This window comes from Mustela nigripes, chromosome 3 (genome assembly GCF_022355385.1).
Source record: "Mustela nigripes isolate SB6536 chromosome 3, MUSNIG.SB6536, whole genome shotgun sequence".
NCBI lineage: Eukaryota > Metazoa > Chordata > Mammalia > Carnivora > Mustelidae > Mustela > Mustela nigripes.
This window is the reverse complement of record NC_081559.1, coordinates 72,499,892-72,520,604: the sequence shown is the minus strand read 5'-3', so window position 1 is coordinate 72,520,604 and position 20,713 is coordinate 72,499,892. Positions and strand designations below refer to the sequence as shown.

Below are 20,713 nucleotides of genomic sequence, written 5' to 3'. Positions count from 1 at the left end.
CAAGAAGCCTGCTTCTCCCTCTCACTCTGCCTGTCTCTCTGCCTACTTGTGATCTCTCTCTTTCAAATAAATAAATAAAATCTTTAAAAATAAAATAAATAAAATAAAATAGGTACTGAAAGAACACTAGGGTAAGATTGGTAGGTTAGATTTCTAAAATGGTTACTATCATCCAGGAACATAAAATTGTAACTGTGAGCTTACCTCTACTACTGCACAGAAATCATTTGTATTTCTACTTGGGTAAAAATTCATTTGCATTTCTGCTTGGATAAATTTCATTTGTATATTGTCAAACTGTTCTTTGTGACCTCAATGACTTACTGAGTGCCTGCACTCACCCTGCTTGTTTTGAACTTTTATGCAGTTATTGCCCATTTCTGTATACCCATCCCCAACATGTGTGTTTAAGCAGTAAGCCTCACAGTGATTTTCACGTTTTGTCCCTTCCCTCCTCTCCATGTTGACCCAGTTACATTCAGATCACCCAAAGAGCAGGCTTCCCAAGTGCCACAAGCTACCTTATCCCTGGCCTCAATAAAGGAACTTACCTGTAGTCCTTGCTCTACTCTTTCCCTGCCTACAGTGACCAAACTTTGGGCTTTGGGTGACTTTATATGATCCTCTGAACATACTGTGCTCCCCTCTCTGTGATCTGTGATGAATTCTTTAATTTCACAAGCCTTTCCAAGTATCATTTCTGGAGTTTGTCAGAGTGGTCCCTAATGATCCCACAAGGGGGGCTTGGCTTACTCTCTCATTTACAACCCAATTTGTACTGCTATCAGTTTTCAGGAATTATTATCTATCCTTTTAGATTTGTAAACTATTCTAATCAATAGTAAGAAGGAAGCCAAGTGAAGTACTCCTCACTAATGTTGGGAAGTTTAATCTCATCTCTCAGGTCAGGCAAGTTAGAGGTATCTCCTTTTTGAGGGGTGTCTGGGTGGCTAGTTGGTTAAGCATCTGACTTTTGATTTGGGCTCGGGCTGTGACCTCAGGGTCGTGAGGTATAGCCCTACATCCAGCTCTATGCTTTGAGTGCATACCCTTCTTAAGATTCTTTCTCTCCCTCTTCCTCTGCCCTCCCTTACTTGCATGGTTTCTCTCTCTCTCTTTAAAAAAAAAAAATGTGGGTCCTCCAGATGGCTCAGTCGGTTGGTTGAGTGTCTGCCTTTGGCTTGGGTTGTGATCCCAGGGTCCTGGGATTGAGCCCCGCATCTGACTCCCTGCTCAGTGGGGAGTCTGATTCTCCCTCTACCCTTCCCTCCTGCTCATGATCTCCCTCTCTCTCTCTCTCAAATAAATAAAATCTAAAAAAAAAAAAAGGTATCTCCCTTTTTATTTCCAAATGCAGAAACAATTAATAGTTTCCTGGTAATTTGATAAGTCTTATATTAAGCCACGTATTTTACTTGAAGTCTGTGTTTATTCAAATTCAGTCATTAATGGGTACTTGAAAAATATTGAATTGATAAATAAAGACCGAGTTTATCTAACTATTCTGACTTTGAAGGAGTCATGTCTAAATAATTTGGTGTCACAGTTTTGTTCATGTTTGTAAAAGCAGTGAGTAGTGGGGAAACTGGGGGCTGTAGAATCAGACTGACATGGTTCAAATCCCAGTCCTGCAGTGTATTGGTTGTACGGTTTCCAGGAAACCACTTAACTTCTCTGAGCCTTAATTTCCTTTCAATAAAATGGGGATAATATTATCTCCCTTGCCAGGATATTGGAAGCATTGATATCTACATAAAAGGTTGGTCGTAATGTATGTAAAATGCCTCACACACATTTGCAGCAAAAAGGGAGAATATAGTTATCTTAGTCAGTTCAGGCTGCTATAACAAATTATTATAGAATGGATGGCTTAAAGAACACACACAGTATTTCTCACAGTGCTGGAAACTGGGAAGTTCAAGATCAAGGTACTGGCAGATCTGTTGTCTGGTGAAGGCATTTTCCTGGTTTGTAGAGGCCATCTTCTTGTTGTATCCTCACATAGCAGAGAAAGGGAGAAACAGGCTCTCTCTGCCTCTTCTTGTAAAAGTACTAATCCCTTATGAGGCTTCACCCTCGTGATTTAATCACCTCCCAAAGATTCCATCTCCAAATACTATCACATTGAAGATTAGGGTTTCAACATATGAATTTTGGAAGACACTAACATGTAGTCCATAGCAACAGCTTAAACATGGTGAAATAGGGAAAAAAATTCCTGTCATCTAACAAAATAGTGGAAAGAAATCACAAATCATGAGCGATCAAAGCAGAGATAAAGGACTAACTCCCTCCTTTTAAGATACGCGACAATTTTCTATAATGCAAACATAAATGAAATACTACTATTTTGTACCTTATTTTTGTTTTAAGTTTAAAACTTATTTGGGATATAGTTTGAGGGATTTATTATTTGGTGATAGCAGATAGTTTCTTTGTGGCTTCCTAGCCTTGTGAGACCCAAGAATATTACAAGTGGATAAAGATTTCTAAGTGATTGGTTTCTGTTGAAGTCCTCATTAAGATAGATGTTCTGGTTATTTTTGCTGTGTAACAAATAAAGCCAAAATTTAGAGGCTTAAATCAATGTTATGTTCACAGATCCTATGGATCAGGAATTTAGAGAAGGCAACACAAGGATGGATTGCCTCTTCTCAGGATATCTGAGGCCACACACAGTTGTGTGTGTGTCTTAAAGACTGAGAACTGGAATCATCTGAAGCTTTGTTCATCCCTATGTCTGATTCCTAGACTGGAAGGACTCAGAACCTGGAGCTTCTGACCAGAACAAATACATGTGACATCTTCTATGTGGTGTGGCTCCTCTTCAGCAGAATGGCCTTAGGGTAGCTGGACCTCTTACATGGTATCTCAGGACTCCAGGCACAAATATTCCATCAGACAACACCGAAGGCACATTACCTTTTATCATGGTCCCAGAAGGCACATCACATCCATTCTATACACTCTGTTGGTCAAAGTGGTCAGTCAATAACCCACTTAAATTTAAGAGAAGAGAACATAGACCCTACCAGTTGGTAGGAGGGGGGCAGGGTCATATTGTAGTGATGAATGTAGGATAAGAGATATTGTTGTCAAATTGAACACAATGAATAATTTTGTAGAGACTCTGTTCGTGGTGGAATATGAAATGAAATTTGTGCTCTAATTGTCAAGAGCATTTCCTTGTAGTTGGTCTATTGTCACTGCTCTGAATTCAACTAGTCACACACAATTTTCTTTGTGCTGAGCTTTTCTTTTCTTTTCTCTTTTTCTTAATGTTGCATTTTCTTAGTTTAGGTTCATTACCTCACTGATAAAGCTGTTTTAATATTTAATCTATTTCCAGTTTCCAAATCATTTTCTCAGGTGCCCATCAATTCCTCATAAGTGGTTAATTTAAAAGGCCTTTGAAGCATGACTGTATCCAGCTAAGGCAAATTTAAATGTCAACCTTGGAAGCATCCAGTGACATTCAGATGACTCCTTTCAGTGTAAGGGCCTCATTTTTTTTTTTTTTAATCAATTGGTATAGCTTGTCAAAAGAGGGTCAGAAATGGTACTCTTCCCACTCAAAATTTTTAGTGTTGTTAAAAGAGCTGACACTTTAGAATCATGCAGAATCATTAAACCTCGCTTTAATCCCAGGTGCCCCATTTAGTTGTGTGAAATTGATCAACTTTCTTAAACGTTATGGGTTAGTTTCCTCATCTATCCACTGAAGATAAAAATCCTTGCTTTATATGGTTGTACTAAGGAACTTAAATAGTCAAAGAAGCTTCTGATGTAGAGCCCGTTTTATAGTAAGAACTCAATAGTAGTTAATAATAAAAACTACCTTTACATTTCCTGTATCCAAAATTCTCTTTCAGTGTAATAAATCTTGATCAGGTTCTTGCGCTGAATATGCTGGTTTTACAAGACAGGTGAGAGAGGAAGTGTCCCCGCTAGGGATGAAGAAGATGGCTTTCTCTTCTTTACCCTTGGAGCAGAAAGCAGGGGTTGGTGGCAATAAAACCTTTACCTAAGAACAACGTTAAATAAGGGAAAGTAACTTCAGGGCCCTTGGGTTTGTGGAGGGCGTACTGTTCCAGGTTTTGTCTCGACCTTCTTCTCCATGTGTATTGATTGGATTGTTAAAGGGGCAATACAAAGTTAAAAATGTTTTCAAATGAGATGTCCCTTCGCAGGACTACCAGAAGATAGTAAACACCTCACTGTAAAAATACAACACATTTAATTTTCTGCCAATGTTCATTTGTTTTGTTTCTTTATGAAGAGGGGGAAAGAGAGGAAAACCAAGAAATAGACTCCTAGCTGTAGAGAACAAGCTAATGGTTACTAGCGGGGAGGTGGGTGGGGGGGATGGGTGAAGTGGGTGATCAGGATTAAGGAGGACACTTGTTGTGATGAGCACCGGGTGTTGTATAGACATGTTGAATCACTATATTCTATACCTGAAACTTAATACTACACTGTATGTTAACTAACTGGGATTGAAATAAAAACTTGAAAAACATATATGCATACTTAGTAAAAGGTATTAAAACTTTGGCAATGTGTGCCATGTTAGATGTAAAATCCAAAATGTAGGCTAGAATTTTCTTTTTTTGTCCCTTGAGACTTCTCCACTTAAAATTGCTCTTTAATCTCCAATTTTTGTAATTATCATTATAAGCCTGAAAAAATGTTTGTTGCATTATGTTAAACTGCAAGAAGGCTTTAATTGACTTGAATTTATGTCTTTCTGTGTGGCAGGTGGTGAAGTTCACCAAATCCTTTGAATTGATGTCCCCAAAGTGCAGTGCTGATGCTGAGAACAGGTAGGGCTTGTGAGTTTCAGGTTTGTCTTTTGTTCCTTGTCTTCAGTCCTTGGGGTTGGCAGCATTGTGTAATTCTTTGAGGATAGGAGTTCTTTCTTTAGATCAGCAAGTGAAGACAAATATCATCACTCTTCTGTATTTCACAGCTTAAATAAAAACTGCTGCCTTTCTATGTCAACTATACCTCAATAGTAAAAATTTTCAAGAAACTACAGCTTAAAATTACATGTATCTACATTGCAGAATAAAACTGCAAATGAATGAGGTCAATTTTTAGAGATACCCTAACTACACAGACAGCCTGATTTTCTGATTTATTCTGTCCCTTTGCTTCTCTTCCTCCCTTTTGTTTGCTTATATTTGGTCAATAATGTACCCTTGGGAAAGAGGGAAAGTGTCCCTCTTTCTTTTTTTTTTTTTTTTTTGGTCCCATTGACATCTTTGAGGTAAAGGTGAGGGTTGGGGACAATCAGTGCATTTGTACTGCCCTGAATACCAGTTGACATGCTACCAAAGTGGATTCTGTTTACTTTGGTCCCTTCTAGAGGAAGGGGTAAGAAATAGTGAGACTGACCAAAATGCAGAAATATGGAGAAATACAAGTAAAATGTTTCTGCTGGCGTGATGATGATAATGATGTTAATACTGATACCAAGGCCAGTAAGATAAGCAGCTTCCAATCACTGAGTGCCAAATGTGCCAGGTTCTATCTAAAGGCTTTATAGACCTTTAATCCCCCAAATAATCCTATGAAGTCAGCATCATTACCCCAGCATGACAGAGGAGAAAACCAAGGTTCAGCGAGTTTAAGTGACTTGTTAAAGGTCCTGCAGGCAGTAAGTGGTAGCCACATCCAAGGACAAGGTCACCAAATAAAACTCTTCCAGCCTCTGAACTTTGATCCTATTCCCACATATAACTTACAACCTGGTAGTTAATCTCATACAGTGAATGTCTGTTGGGTTAATTTTCCTAAATCTGGCTGATCAATCAGAATCAAGCTTGCAGAACTTGATGAAGACAATTCCCAGAACCCTCACTGAGAGATTTTGATTCCATATGTCGAAATTGAAGTCCTAAAGATTTATATATTCATTAACATATAATGTATTATTAGCCCCAGGGGTACAGGTCAGTGAATTGCCAGGTTTACACACTTTATAGCACTCCCTTCCCAATGTCCATAATCCAACCACCCTCTCCCTACTCAACCACCCCCCTATCGCCGCAACCCTCAGTTTGTTTTATGAGATTAAGACTCTCTTATGGTTTGTCTCCTTCCCAATCCTATCTTATTTCATTTTTTCCTTCCCTATCCCCCAAACCCCCCACTAGATCTATATATTCAAAAGGTTCCCTGGGCACTACCTGATTCAAGATGTAATATTCAAGGGTAATTTGATTTTATATATCCATCATTGCCTAAAGTTCAGGAAATAGAAATCAGTACATTAAAATCGACACATCATTTAGTTACTTTAATTTTTATCCAGTGCATGAAATTTAAAAGAGGCTTTTGCTACAAACCATATAATTCCATTTATAAGGCACTTTTGAAAAGGCAAAATTATAGATACAGAAAGCAGATTAGTAGTTTGTAGGAGCTGGAGATGGAGAGAGGGGTTTACCACAAAGGGGCACAGGGGAATTTTGGGGTGTGATGGAATTGTTCTCTATCTTGCTGTGGTTGTGGTTGTATGGCTGCATTTATCAAAATTTGAAGAACTGTACACTAAAAAGGGTAAACTTTACTGTCTGTAAGCTATACCTTAAATGGGGGGAAGAGTCCTTTCATAAGAGGTTCCTGTTTTCCTGCAAATATATTTATGTCCTCATCTGTATTTAATGTCAGCCAATCTATACCTAAAAAAAATAATTTAGACATAGAGAGTTACTAGTGGTGTATGAAGCAGTTTTCCTAAAGTCTTCATGTAAAATAACGTGAAATACATTAGAAGAAAAATGGGTATTCCTACTTATTCCTTGAGCCAGTCATGGTCTCATGTAAGCTCTCCATCATACATGAGGGGGGGAAAGGTTTATGGAGTTATTAAAACACAACCTTTGAAATACTAATACTTCAATATTGTTCTTTTTTATACTACTGGAATGTGTCCTCTTGGTCACTGCAAAGTTAAATATTTCTGATCTTTCAATTATTTTTAATGATGAAAGAACATCCATGTCAAAACAGAATGACCCAAAACCCTGAGTGTCCTTGGCAAACTTTCTGATAATAAAGAAAGAAAGACGGAAAGAAAAAAAAGGTCAGATTTTCTTTAAAGAGATATTTAAAAAGTGCCTTTGAACTTTGAAATTATGAAGGAGTACACTCCATTATTCTATTTGTGGCCTTTAAATTAATTTAGAATGTTCATTTATCTTAGAAGACCTTTCCTGCGTTGTCTAGTAATTTTCCTCTTGTAGATATGGGGATCCTTCGGTCATTTATTGGATGTTAAAGAAATAAAGACAAGTGGCTGCAGCATTTACCTCAGCAGAGGCTGAGGAAGAGTCATTGAAACAGGCTATGAGTCTACAAATCACAGCCTGCTCTCAACACATTGTAAATCTTTCCTTTAACCTTTCATCACTTAACATCTTCATTGTAGATAATGTCCATTAGACACGTAGTCTTCTGGACATCGTTCGGAGTTATAATAAGATAGCTTCTGAGGATAATGTCTATGGTTTTATGCAACAATGTTTCAGGGTATAGTTTTAATTCAGATGAATTCTGGCTTAAAGCTTGCTGATATTTATAGACAGTCCTTGAAGACTTTTTTTTTTTTTTTTTAAACAAACAGGTGTACCTGGGTGGCTCAGTGGTTTAAAGCCTCTGTCATCGGCCCAAATTGGGCTCTCTGCTCAGCAGGGAGCCTTCTTCCCCCTCTCTCTGCCTGCCTCTTTGCCTTCTTGTGATCTCTGTCTGTCAAATAAATAAAATCTTTAAAAAAAAAAAAAAAAGGTTTTGTTGCTAACTCATCATTTTTGCATATTGCCCTCTGGGGCTAACTCCTTTGTCATGGCTGCGCTTATCTTTGTCTTTGTTTAATTAATACCAAGCAGTTTTAGAGTTAGAAATGATCTGATGCATTTCTGTCCATGAAGGATGTCTGGGGCATTCTTGACAACTCTTCCAGTGATAAAATTCTCACTGTGCCATCAAGGGCTTTTTCTACTGATGGGGTTCTCTAATTGTTAGAAGAGCATTTTACGTTTCTAAAACTTCCACCTATTTGTCCTGAATCTGTCCATTAGACATAGTTGTTCTTTCATTAGTTTTATTCCTTCATTCAATTGCCATATGTAGAATATCTAGCTGGGAACTAGATAGGTAATGGGGCTACAGAGGTTTTTTTTTAAAAAACCAGCAGTCTCTGCCTTCAAGGATCTCAAGGCCAATGAACAGCAGTCAGAGTTGGTTAAGAATATAATATAACCATAACTAGATTTCACCAGGCCTCCAGACTGTGGCTATAAGTAGAGTCACATTAACAGTGATAATTTATACTTAGCTGCTGGTCATTTCTGCCTTGTAGTGGACGCACCTTGCAAAAGCCACTCTTACACTAGTTCTGGGAGTCCCTAAACTTTAAACAAATAGAAACAAAATAATTTTATTATTGACTCGTCATTTTCCTAAGTGTCCACTCCTAAATCCTCTCCCTCTGGACCTGACAGAGCAGCATCTGCTGGGCATGGGCTCCCTCACCCACTCCAGAATCCACTACACTTGTCTCCGAGTTACCAGTGGCCTTTCCAAATCTGAGCAAGGCTGCGTCATGAGTGCGTAAGTGGGAAGAGGGCTCACCTTCCCTACCATGTGTTATAGTTTGTTGTTGGGCCCCTAAACAGCTTTGCATGTACCCCATTTTTTCCAAATCTTTCAGTGCCCAAAGCTTTTGTCTGTAGCCCTTCTTTCTCTATAACTTGGGCTTAATCCATGGGACAAGGCTTAGAAACCAGAACCCAGAGAACAACCCATTAAGTTGCTCTCTTGGTTTCCCCACCTTACTCTCTTGTTGCCCACCAAGTTTAGATGCTCAAAGCCTCCCCCTCACAGTCCCTTTCCCTCATTGCACGTTGCCTTCTGCAACTAAATGCCTTCTCGTGTACAGATGTAGCTCAGTTTAGGCTCTTATCCTGCTATCAAGTAAATCAGTGACTATATAAAGCAAGTCAATACTTCTTGTAAAAGGTTTGTGCCAGGTGGTTTTCTAGTAGAGAGGAGGGGCACCCAACTCATGTGGATAACAATGGAAGGCCATGTTCGGGGAAAGCTTTTGGATGTGATGAAACTTCACTTAGTTCCTGTAGGATAATGGAAAGTTAGTGATACAGCTACCTTCCAAGAAGAGGAAACATTGTAAACAGAGGGACAGAGGTGAGAACGCTAACAGTGCATGTTTCAGGATCTTTAACTTGGGCTGTAAGCTGTTGTCACAAAAGTAATAACTCCCTGTAAAGACATCCAGCTGCCCAGAATGTCAATGGACTGGGGCAGGGGTCTTATCAGGTCCTGAAATGCTCAAGCCCTCTTAACTGGCCTAGGGACGGGCTACATGCTTATTCGTAAAGGGAATAATCACAGTCAGGGACATACCGAGATTTGTGTCTTGAAAACTCATCTGGGCAGTAGAGTGGGAGAAGAGCTAGAGGATGGCAAACTAAAGCACCAAGGGTTTGAATCTCCTGCCTCGCCCGGTGGCAGTGGCTCAGTAGTGGAAGATTGCCATGGATCTGCTGTGCTTACTTCTTCCAAGTCAGCAACTGCTATTCATAGATGATTTTTATACTTCATGGTTTCCAGACTCTTTGCCAATCTTTTCACTCTCCCCTGGATGTGCTCTAGCTTGCTGGAATCCTTCTTAAAGTGGTATTTCCCAGAATGGGACATACTTTCCAGTTTTTTCCAGAATCAGAACGTATCAGAAAGTGATAAGTACCTCACTTTTTTAGAACATAGTACTGTTGACGCATTATTTACAGTCATCTTGTTTTCTCAATGATGAATTTTTTTTAAAAAAATTAAGATTTTATCTGATTCATTTGATTCTCAACCTCATCAGATCTCACTATTAGAACCTTTCCTATGAAGCCTAATTTCAGAATATTTAGTGAATCAACTTGAATAAACTTTCTTGGATCTCTTCTTCAAAGTTTAAAAACCTCTTTTCTGTCCTCAGTGAGAATAGGTAGTTTGAATGATCATGAGTACCTTAGAAATGAAAAAAAAAAAAACTTTTATGAACATCTTAACAGAAATTTTTATTTAGTTTGAAATATATTTGGCCAAATTCTGTTGATCCATCTTGTAGGTATAGGTTTGGATGTTGCTTTGGAAAGTGTACTTTCTCAGCTGTGCTACTTAAGGTATTTTTTTAAAAGCCAAATATCTATAATATCTAGAAGGTAACAACTGATTAAAGGGGAATTTTTCTCATTTAATGGAATATAGGGGAGACATGGTTATTTAAAACCTGAGCTCTGTAACCACTTTGGCCTTCTGAGAATAAAGGGAGGTAGTGGGGATAAAATTTATTTTAGTGATCCATTTTTTTTTAGCTTAATCTTTTTGCTATCTTTTTCATTTGTTGTGACTAGAAGAAGAGGAGAAAAATAAAGCTAGAAATCTCAGAGCAGCTAAAGGGCAAGATGTTTGGTTTAAGGAGCCTTTTGGCATGCAGGTCAGCCCGGAGAGTGGAGAACTAAAATGTTCTGTTTGAAAAGATGAGGACAAATAGTTCAGAATAATGGCTCCTCAAAGATATCCAGCTCCTATTCCGTAAGACCTGTGAATATTAGCTGGCAAGATGGACTTTGCAGATCTGCATGAGAATCTTGAGATGGGGAGAATTATCCTGGGTTATCTGAATGGTTCAGTGTAATCCTAATGATGTATTTTATGATGACTAACATACCACAATAAAAAATAAAAAGAAAAAAAGAAGAAACAACAACAACAAAAATCCTAAGGGTCCTTATAAATGGAGGAGATGTGACAAGAGAAGCAGAGATCAGAGTGATGTGGTTTGAGAAAGACTTGACCTGCCCTTGCTGGCTTTGAAGATGGAGGAATGGGGCCATGAGACAAGGCATGTGGTCAAGCTGAATAGTTAGAAAGGGCAAGGAGATGGATTCTACCCTAGAAGATGGAACAAAATTGTAAGACAATAGCTTTGTGCTATTTAAAGCCACTTAAGTTTGTGGAAATGTTATAACAGCAATAGGAAACTAATACAGGGGTTTGAGTTTCAAAGGAGTCTAAGGAGAAGATAATTAAGGGGGGAAAAAGTGGAGTAAGAAGAGCTAAACCAGGTCTTCAAGAATCAAGGGGGCTAAGAAACATGGGAAGAGGCTTGAACTTAAGGGAAAAACATGACCAGTGAGAAATTCCCAGGGATAGGATGAGTAATGGATTTGTCAGAACTGTCTGCTGTGCTCAGTATTAAAATATTGCCCTCACTTTGTCTTTTGTTTGCTGTCTTCAGTGGCTACTGGAACTCTGGTGTTTCATCCAAAGGCTTTTCTGAGCAGTCATTCCTACCTTGCAAAACCTAGAAGTTATACTGTTACAGGCCACTTCTGAGAATATAAAGATTTAAAAAAACAAACAAACAAAAAAACAAAACCCAAGAGATCCTTGAGTACTCAGAGATATGTAAGGTTAAAAATTTGTTCTCTTTTCAATTATTTCAATAAAAACTGTTTCCTTGGTCCAGTGGGTTGAATACTGTCCCCTCAAAATTTGTGTCCATCTGGAACCTTAGAACGGGGCCTTATTTCAGGGCACCTGGATAGCTCAGTCGGTTGAGTGTCTGACTCTTGGTTTCAGCTCAGATCATGATTTCAGGGTTGTGAGATCTGGCCACTGAGTGCAGAGCCTGCTTGAGATGTTCTCCCCAACATCTTCCTCCCCCACCGCTCCTGCCCCTGCTCATTCTCTCTCTCTTTCTCATAAATAAATAAAATATTTTAAAAAATAGGACCTTATTTGGAAAGAGGGTCTTAGCAGATGCAATATTAGTTAAGGGTCTTGTAGTGGAATCATGCTGGATATAGGGTGGGCCATAAATCCAATGACTGGTGAGGACATATAGGGACATAGGGGAGAAACCATATGAAGACAGAAACTGAGATTGGAATGATACATACAAGTCCAGGAACAGTTAGAGCCATCAGAAGCTGGAAAAAGCAAGGAAAGAATCTCCCCTAGAGTCTTTAGAGGAAAGATGGCCCTGGCAATACCTTGATTTGGGTGTTCTGGCTTCCGGAATTGTGGGAGAATAAATTTCTGTTGAAAACCACCAAGTTTGTAGAAATCTATCATGGCAGCCCGGGGAGACTAATACACTCATTAAATGAGGAAGATGAAATAGATAATGTCTACTGAATGTCTCTTCCCAACAAAGTTCCAGGAAGCAATGGGTCTGGAAATCAACTATTGAGCATTATAGGGATTTTTAAAATCTAATTAGGAAAAGAGAATTAACTGTCATTGAAAGATTCATATGTCACATTTATGTTGTTTAAGTTAATTTCACAAATACCCAATGCATTAGACTTTATTGTCCTCATTTTACAAATGAGGAAACTAATACTCAGAGAGGTTAAGTAATTTGCATACATTTGCAGGTTACTAAGTGTTGAATTTTTGTTCTGAAAGAAGTGCTACCAGCAGCACTCCCAGTTTTCCTGCAGGCTTCTGCCTGGAAGAAATTCTCTTGGCCATTTAATGCTTTACTCTATTAAGGCTGAAGCTTTAATTGGGTTTAGATGCTGTTTAATATGTCTCTAATAAGATTATACTATGATCTGGCATTGAAATGAATAGTTATTGTTTCATAGAAAAACATGGAAACAAGAAATGTAGTGTAAATTTGTTATTAGTGATGAAAATGTCTATTGTTGGGAAACAATGGTCTAGATGTTCTTGCAAAGCAAAAATGGCCATCTAGATGAATGGCCATGGTCTAGATGTTCTTGCAAAGCAACAACCGAGGAAGAAACTCACAAGGAGATTAAGCTAGACTATGCTTTGTTACTGAAATACATAATAAAGGATCACTTACCAATGTCAAGTCATGCAACTGAAGACAAGAGAAATTGCCAAAGCACTCACAAGAAATGAAAGAAATTTCAAAACAGTAAGAGGCTAGTGTAACCATCTTCATGCATGATCGAGACTGCTATTAAAGTGTGGATTATCAATTTGTCAAAACCTTCCAATGTGTCGGAGGCTGTTGAATTTCTAGGACAAGTGATTAAAGAAATAAGGAAACTCTGAACTTAGTCATATAAGAAATGCTAAGAAAATCCCAGTATCCTTTGCCATGCTTGTCAGTGCCAAAGTTACTAAAATGACCACCTTCAGGAGCATAGATTACAAAATGTAGCATTTCAACATAACACCGTGTATAATGTCAAATGGTTAAAACTTGCCACCATATTTAATTTTAAACTAATCAAACTAAATGTGGGAAACAGAATTTTTGCTCCAGGGACCCTCACCTTCAGATCCATGAATGTGTTACATTTCATGTCCAAAGACACTTGCACACGCAATTAGTCAATTGATGTTAAAATAGGGGAATTATTCTGTATTGTCCGGGTGGCCCAATCTAATCACAAGCCCTTAGAAACTTAAGAGCTTTCTTCCAGTTGAGGACAAGAAAAGAAGCCAGAGAGACGCAGCCAGTAAGGGAAGTCAGAGATTTAAAACACAAGCAGGGGGCTCCTGGGTGGCTCAGCGGGTTAAAGCCTCTGCCTTCAGCTCAGGTCATGATTTCAGGGTCCTGGGATTGAGTACCGCATCAGGCTCTCTGCTCAAGCAGGGAGCCTGCTTCCCTCTCTCTCTTTCTGCCTGCCTCTCTGCCTACTTGTGATCTCTGTCAAATAAATAAATAAAAATCTTTTAAAAACAAAACAAACAAAAAAACCACACAAGCAGGATTTGACACGTATTGCTGGCTTAAATATAGAGAGGGCCACATGTCAAGGAAACCATGACCTCAGCACTGCAATTACAAGGAGTTGAATTCTTCCAACAACAACAAGCTTTGATTCTTCCCCAGAACCCCCAGTGGAGTTGCAGTTTTCTCAACACCTTGATCTTGCTCTCGTGAGATCTTGAGCAACAAATTCAGCGAAGCCATGACAAACTTCTGATCTCCAGAATTGTGAGATAATAAAAGGGTATTGTGCCAACCTGCTAATTTTGTAGTAGTGTGTTGTGCACAAATAGGAAACTTAAGGCACTCTTAGTGCATGAGTTTGAACCCAGTCTCGTATGAGAATGAATTTGAACTCAGTGATATGAACACAGAAGCACAGATAAATAAATGGCGGCTGAACTGGTGAATGAGTGGTGCGTAGCCAGCCATGTAGAACAGATGACCAGGAGCCCGGCCTACCTAACCTTGGAGCTTCCTTAGGTCTTGACTCAGTTTTAGACATGGGGCTGCACAGTTAAACATTCGCTGGTGGCATGACTGACAACAGGAACCCCTTAAAATTTCTGGCAACAAACCAACTAAAGATCCCTCGAGGGAAGAATATGAGACTGGTTTTGCCTAAAAACTTTCCAGTGATGCTTCCTACTAAGTTTAATAGAATGCCAGCATCAAAGCTTGCGGGAGGGGACTGGTTATCTGGAAGAGAGTCCTAGAGATGAAAGTGGAGCCCTCTTCTAAGAAATGGGGCATCCTCAATATCCTGACAGCTAAGAGGATGTTATCGGTAATCATCGATGACTGCATTTTGAAAAGTGATTTAGAAGAGTGACACTGAATTTGAGGAAATTTTAGAAATGTCTTAGTCAATTTATTTTACTTATAATTTTTCCTTTTATATATAGTCAACTTGTAGAGTTTAAAATTTCCATCAAGAATGGCATATCATAAAATTTATAGCAAATCTAAAAGATTTTTTAACATAAGATTAAAATAGTATAAGTGTTAACAAAATGCCTCATAGCATTTTTTGTCTTTTTTTACTGGTTCAAAAGTAATAATGCATCTTATAATTGATGGTATTGTAGATTCCATCAAATAATATGACACTTCCACACATTCTCTTTCCTGTGGCCTTTATACCCCTCAGCTCATTTACACCTACCCCTGAAGGTAAAAAGCACCTTACGGGACCGTTAGGGTTTCTTTCAGTTTTTAGGTTGGACAGTCCTGTGATTCTTCTCAACATTAGTTTTCTGCATTACATTTTTTAGGTCAGAATACTGAAACTTATGTTTCAATGCCTTATTGATTTTTTTTCCTTTCCTTACAATTCTATGTGGAATCTAGTTTTCCAAACAAGTTATTCCTTCCAGCTGTGGTTTGCTTACTTTCCTTACTTTTCTTTAACTCTTTCCTTTAGGCTTACAGGCCCCATGGCCCAAATCTGGCCAGTTAATAAAGGGGAACTGACTTTTATGAGACATGACTATAATGAGACAATACAGGAGGAGCTCCAAGATTGACTCATGAGTCTGTGAATAAGACTCCCAGAGAGGTTCTTTGTTCTTGTCCAGCAGCAGAGTTGTATTCAGGAATCAACTTGGAATAGACCATCATAGCCTGAAAAGACTAAATATGATGACTGAGGATTTTGTTTATTCACTTTATTGTGATTGTACCCTGCAATCATATTGTACATTTTATAACTCTGAGATGCACCTGGCCCAGGTGAGATGATCTCTAGCACCTTCCCAGATTATGAATATGATTCTGGGCTTACGCTTCCAGAAAGTGTGATGTAACCCACCTTCTCTTGCACATTGCTACCTAACCCTGATGAGGATCTTAGGAATCAGAAATTCTGCTCCTACTTTGAAGAAAGTTGCTAAGTGTCTTCACTGTGAGTCCTAACTGTGCCAATTTCTTTGGGTGTCCTTTAAATGGTGGCTTTCAACCTTTTTAAATTACAACCTATAACAAAAGATATGTTTTCTATCCAAATCTAGTTAATGTACATAAATATACACAAAAATGTACACATACTTTCAAAAACAAGTTTTATGAAACCATACTTACCTTTACACTATATATATATTTTGATGTATTCTATTTTTTAAAAACAAACAATCTTCTGTCCTAAGTCACAAAATTGATTTCATGATTCACTATTTTGCTATGATCCACTGTTGGAAAAACATGGCTTTAGACTCATAAGCCTTGTTTGATTTATACATGTAGTGTGTGTGGCCTCAGTCAATGCCCATACTCGTTATTTTTAAATATGGTGGTAATATGAAACATACAATCCAAGCTTTCAAGAAAGTTTTCACTCAAATATATGTTATGCTTCCAATTTGGCATCTTGGGCAGTGTTTTGTTTGTGTAAGTTTTGTACTAGTTAGCACAAGTGAATGAAATGTGTTATACAATCTGTTGATAAGGTTGATAGTCTTCTCTGAGCCCTTTGAATATGTCATTCAAGGGCCTTCTGGACTCCATGGTTTCTGATCATGGACCTCTTAAACTTACTGAGAATCACTTGCATGTGATGAATCATATCTCTTTTGCTGCTTTCAAAAGATTCTTTCTTTGTACTGGTTTTCAGCAGTTTAGTCAGGTTGTGTATGGGTGTGGGTCCCTTTGAGTTTATCCTCAAATGAGAATTTGTTGAGCTTTTTGAATGTATACATTAATATTTCTTTTAACCAAACATGGGAAGTATTTAGCCATTATTTTTTCAAATATTCTCTCTGCCCCTTTTCCTGTCTCCTGCTTTTCGGAGATTCCCATAATGTTCATATGCTTGACGGTGTCTCACATGTCTCTGAGATTCTACCCTGCTTCCCAAATCAGATATTCTTGATTAATCCATCTTCAGCTTTGGTGATACTTCCTTCTGGCTTCACAGTCCTTCGGTTGAACGCTCTTAGTGAAATTTTCATTTCAGTTACTGCATTTTTTCATTCTAGAACTTCTTTTGTTCTTTTTTATAATTTCCAACTCTTTGTTAATATTCTGTATTTGTTGAGACATTGTTGTCTTATTTTCCTTTAGTTCTTTAGATTTGGTTCCTTTCGGTATTTTGAATATATTTATAATAGCTCAATTAAAGTCTTTTTCTAGTAAGTCCAACATCTGGACTTACTCAGGAACAGTTTATGTTGATTGCTTTTTTGCTTTGTATATCTCAGTTATTTTTTGTTGTTGTTGACAACTGAAAATTTTAAATAAGGTAGTGTAGAAACTCTGGAGATCATATCCACTTCGCACTCACTCCATCTAGGGTTTGTTGTTGCTTCTATTTGTTGCTGTTATTGTTACTGCTGTCCTTGGTTGTTTAGTGACTTTCCTGAAGGATTCTTTGTTGTGTGTGGCTCCTGAATTCTCTGTTTGGTTAGCTTCTAATCAGCTAATGCCTGGACACAGGTTTTCTTAAAAGGCTTGAGCCAATAAACCTTCCAGCCTCGCTGAAGGGATCTGTTTGCATGTGGGTGATTCCTTCAGTTCTCTGAGGGGAAGTTTACATAGCTTTTGCTTTCTGTTTACACAGAGCTTCAAGGTCAGCCAGAGGTAAGGGATTAGGGCCTTCTTGGTCTTTCCTGGGCATACATGCAACTCTGCAAATGAATATGACCTTCTAGATTTCCAGGAATATGTCAGAGCTTTTCAAATCCCCCTAGGATTATCTCATTTCCATGCTGCTTCTTTCAAGTTTTCTAGTCTATGTCTTGTTAGCTGCAACTCTTATCTGTAGGTAACTACAGCAGATGCAGTGTTAAACAATTGCTGCTGTTTTTTTCCCCACAAATGCCCCTGAGGTGAAGGCTGTTCTCAGTAAGCAAGCCCCAAGTCAAGTAGAATAAAGTCAAACTCTGAGTGGAGGTTTCTGATGGAGCTGCCAAACACGTCAAATAATGACAGTTCTCTTGGGAAAGGAATTTTAGGGAGCTCCAAATCTGTCCTCCCTCTGCCAGTGGCTGCTAGGATGCTGGTTTTCACAGCTTGCATGATTATGTAGCTCTTGGTCTTCACAGCTACCCTAGAGTAGAGGAGGGGGATGGGAATAAAGTCCATTAAAACGCCCCCAAAACTTGCTGTCTTTACAGAGCTTCAACTGTTTTTCTATAATAAACACTCTTCAGATTTTTTTGCAAGCCTTTTCTTAATTTTCAGAGTTCTCAAAAAGTTGATTTTGACAATTATTGCTAGTGTTCTTACTACCTTTATGGAGGAACAAATTTTCAATTGCCCTTCTTCTGCCAATTTGGAATACTGTCCTCTTCTTTTCACCTTCCTTTTAATCTCTGTTACCTAGAGTGATAGGAAATGGTAGACAAACTCACACACTGGTGTAAGACAAAACATCTCCATAGTATATGATGAATATATTCTTTTTTCTACCTTCTTCTTTATGGATCTTCTTTCTTCTGTGCTAGAAAATGTGCTAGGAAGCCTGTGATAGGTATTTATATGAATAAAACGATGATACCTATTCTGAGTTCAAGAAAATGAGAAAACCTTTAAAATGTTAAAAATTAAAACAGCACCGTCACCACCACCCCCAATCATCTTGGACCAGAAGCAAGATTTGTGTTGCTATGTCACTTCCTTTAAAACAAGAGCTTTAGGACAGACATTCTTCTTGACTATTGTCTAGAAAGTTCAGGGCTGCTAAACCTCATGATGCCAATATTTAATGTTGCTAATTGAAGAAGAGAGATGCAGATGGCCCAGGAGGTTCATTTTTATCCCCTTTCTATTGTTTAGCAAGGAGGTTTTTCAGCAGATCTGAGTTAACTCAGTAGAAGACAAGACTGCTACCAGAAACTGAACTCTGAGGCTCCCTCTTGGTATAAAGCCTAGTTCTTAACCAGGAAACTCTATTGTGACGAGTCAACTATATAGTTCTGATTCCTTTCCCTAAAAATATACAGAGTGTTATGAGACTGGAGTGCTTCCACTGAAACATTTTATATCTAATCTAAACATACCTCTCAAGGAAACTTGTCACTTTGATACTTCTGGACTTGTATGCTTTCCCCCCCCAAATAACTCTATTTTATAAATACCCTCCATGATACTAGTGATATATATGTTCATGTACCATTTGCATGATGCTAATCAGAAGAAATAAACATAAATGAAAGAGAAGAAACATTTTTAAGATGCAGTTGTATGTCTTCCAAAATCTTAAGAAAGTCAAGGACATGTATTTCTTGAATGACTAACCTTTACCTCTTAACCATATGTAATTCCTGTTTTTTCTTTTTCCTGCCTTTTAACATAAAGGCTGAAACGAAAGACAAACTCTCTCATTACCCTGGTTTATTTTGGACCAATGGGCTTGTCACTCTAGAAAAACTGTCACAGAGGAGAAGAAAGCTATAAAAATGTTCCATGAACAATAAGGCACATGAATAAGTACTGAGATCAAGCATAATAAAGTATCCCACATAGGTCAACTGTTTCTTAGATTGATGCTATGCAGTGAACAGAGTTATGGCAACTTGAAGACTTTAATGATTGGTTTTTACATTTGACTCTTACTTTTGTAGGTCTCTTATTTAACAGACTTGAGTTACTATTTTAACACATTGAGTCCACTTCTCCTTTCTTGCTCTGTTGTAGACATATGCCCAGAGCTTGTTAGGAAGGTATGCCCTCAAAGATAGAAGAACAGATGGATGCAGTTGGCCAGAGCACCCCCAAAGAGAGATGTGGTTGGGCTACTTGGAACATCTAGTAGGATAGGATTTTTAACCATGTGCTCTATTATCAACAATTTTGCCAGCTAGCACATTTTCTCTTCAGTAAGTCTCCAAACACGAAAATGATGCCACAGTCAAAAACAGTTAACATCTCTCCTGTCCCAGGAAAGAAGCTGTTGAACAGAGCATGTCTCACCTTAGTATTTTTAATAAAAGAAAAATCTTTGTGATATAAGGAATTGAAATTTATGAAAGCTTTTTATGTGCCATGCATTCATCAATATTATATTATTGTATCCTCAAATCATCCCTATAAAATGCATTTTATTCCCCCTATTTTTCATTATGGAAACTAAGAGTTATTAAAATTTTATCTGTAGTCTCACAACTAGGAAATGTTGGGCCAAGATATGAAAAACCCTTCCAGATTTGCTTGGCTGTGAAACCAAGCAGTTGTCTCTATATGATGCTAAATTGTAGACATCAACCACTCGCAGTGATGCCATCTGACACCCATCCGAGAGTCACAAGACTCTTCCCCAAAGTGATACCAACTCCTGTGAGTGATAAATCTCATCACTGTAATGGTACAGCTTGAGGAAATGAAGGACAGAAAATGTGTTCTTTGGCCACCATGTCTTAATTTCTAATAACACAGAATGCTTAAAACAGGAGAAATCAGAGTGTGATGAAGTATCCTCAGGCAAGACCTTAAAGATAAGTCCATCAGGTCATGGTAAGGTTTTGGAACAGCTGCAACTTAGAGCATCTTCCTCACTTACCACACTGCGACAATTGACAGGCTAGCTCTGCTTGCTAATTACACTCTCTTCCATTACTTTTTATGACTGAAAGATTTGTTTGGTAAACTTCAAAGATATACTGAAACCAGTAGGGAATTATTCATGTCTCAATTCTGGGTATTTAAGACTCTCTTGCTGGGGTGCTAGCTTTGAGTCCCACTGGTACTGACTTAGTTCCCTAATCTCCTAATTGAAAGACAACTTCAAATAATGTTGCACAGCATGAGGCTTCAGGAAGGACCCAGGGATAGAAAGGTTTACCCAAAGAGAAAAAGTAAGGAATAGAGTATCTCTCTGTGAACCAAAGCTCGGAATGACCTCTAATCAATGAAACAAAATGGCAAATAGTATCAGGCACAACCTATAGATCAAAACCACATTGAGATATCACCTTACACCAGTTAGAATGGCCAAAATTAACA

The 20,713-nt window shown here is 38.3% G+C and overlaps 1 protein-coding gene across 1 annotated transcript in view; it reads left to right on the top strand.

The window, feature by feature from the left end:
- Positions 1-20,713, top strand: part of PDE11A (phosphodiesterase 11A) — a 388,241-nt gene that overhangs the window by 167,834 nt on the left and 199,694 nt on the right. Inside the window, exon 5 of the mRNA XM_059392799.1 lies at positions 4,759-4,823. Coding sequence (XP_059248782.1) covers positions 4,759-4,823 — 65 coding nt within the window. The remainder of the gene's footprint in view (positions 1-4,758; positions 4,824-20,713) is intronic.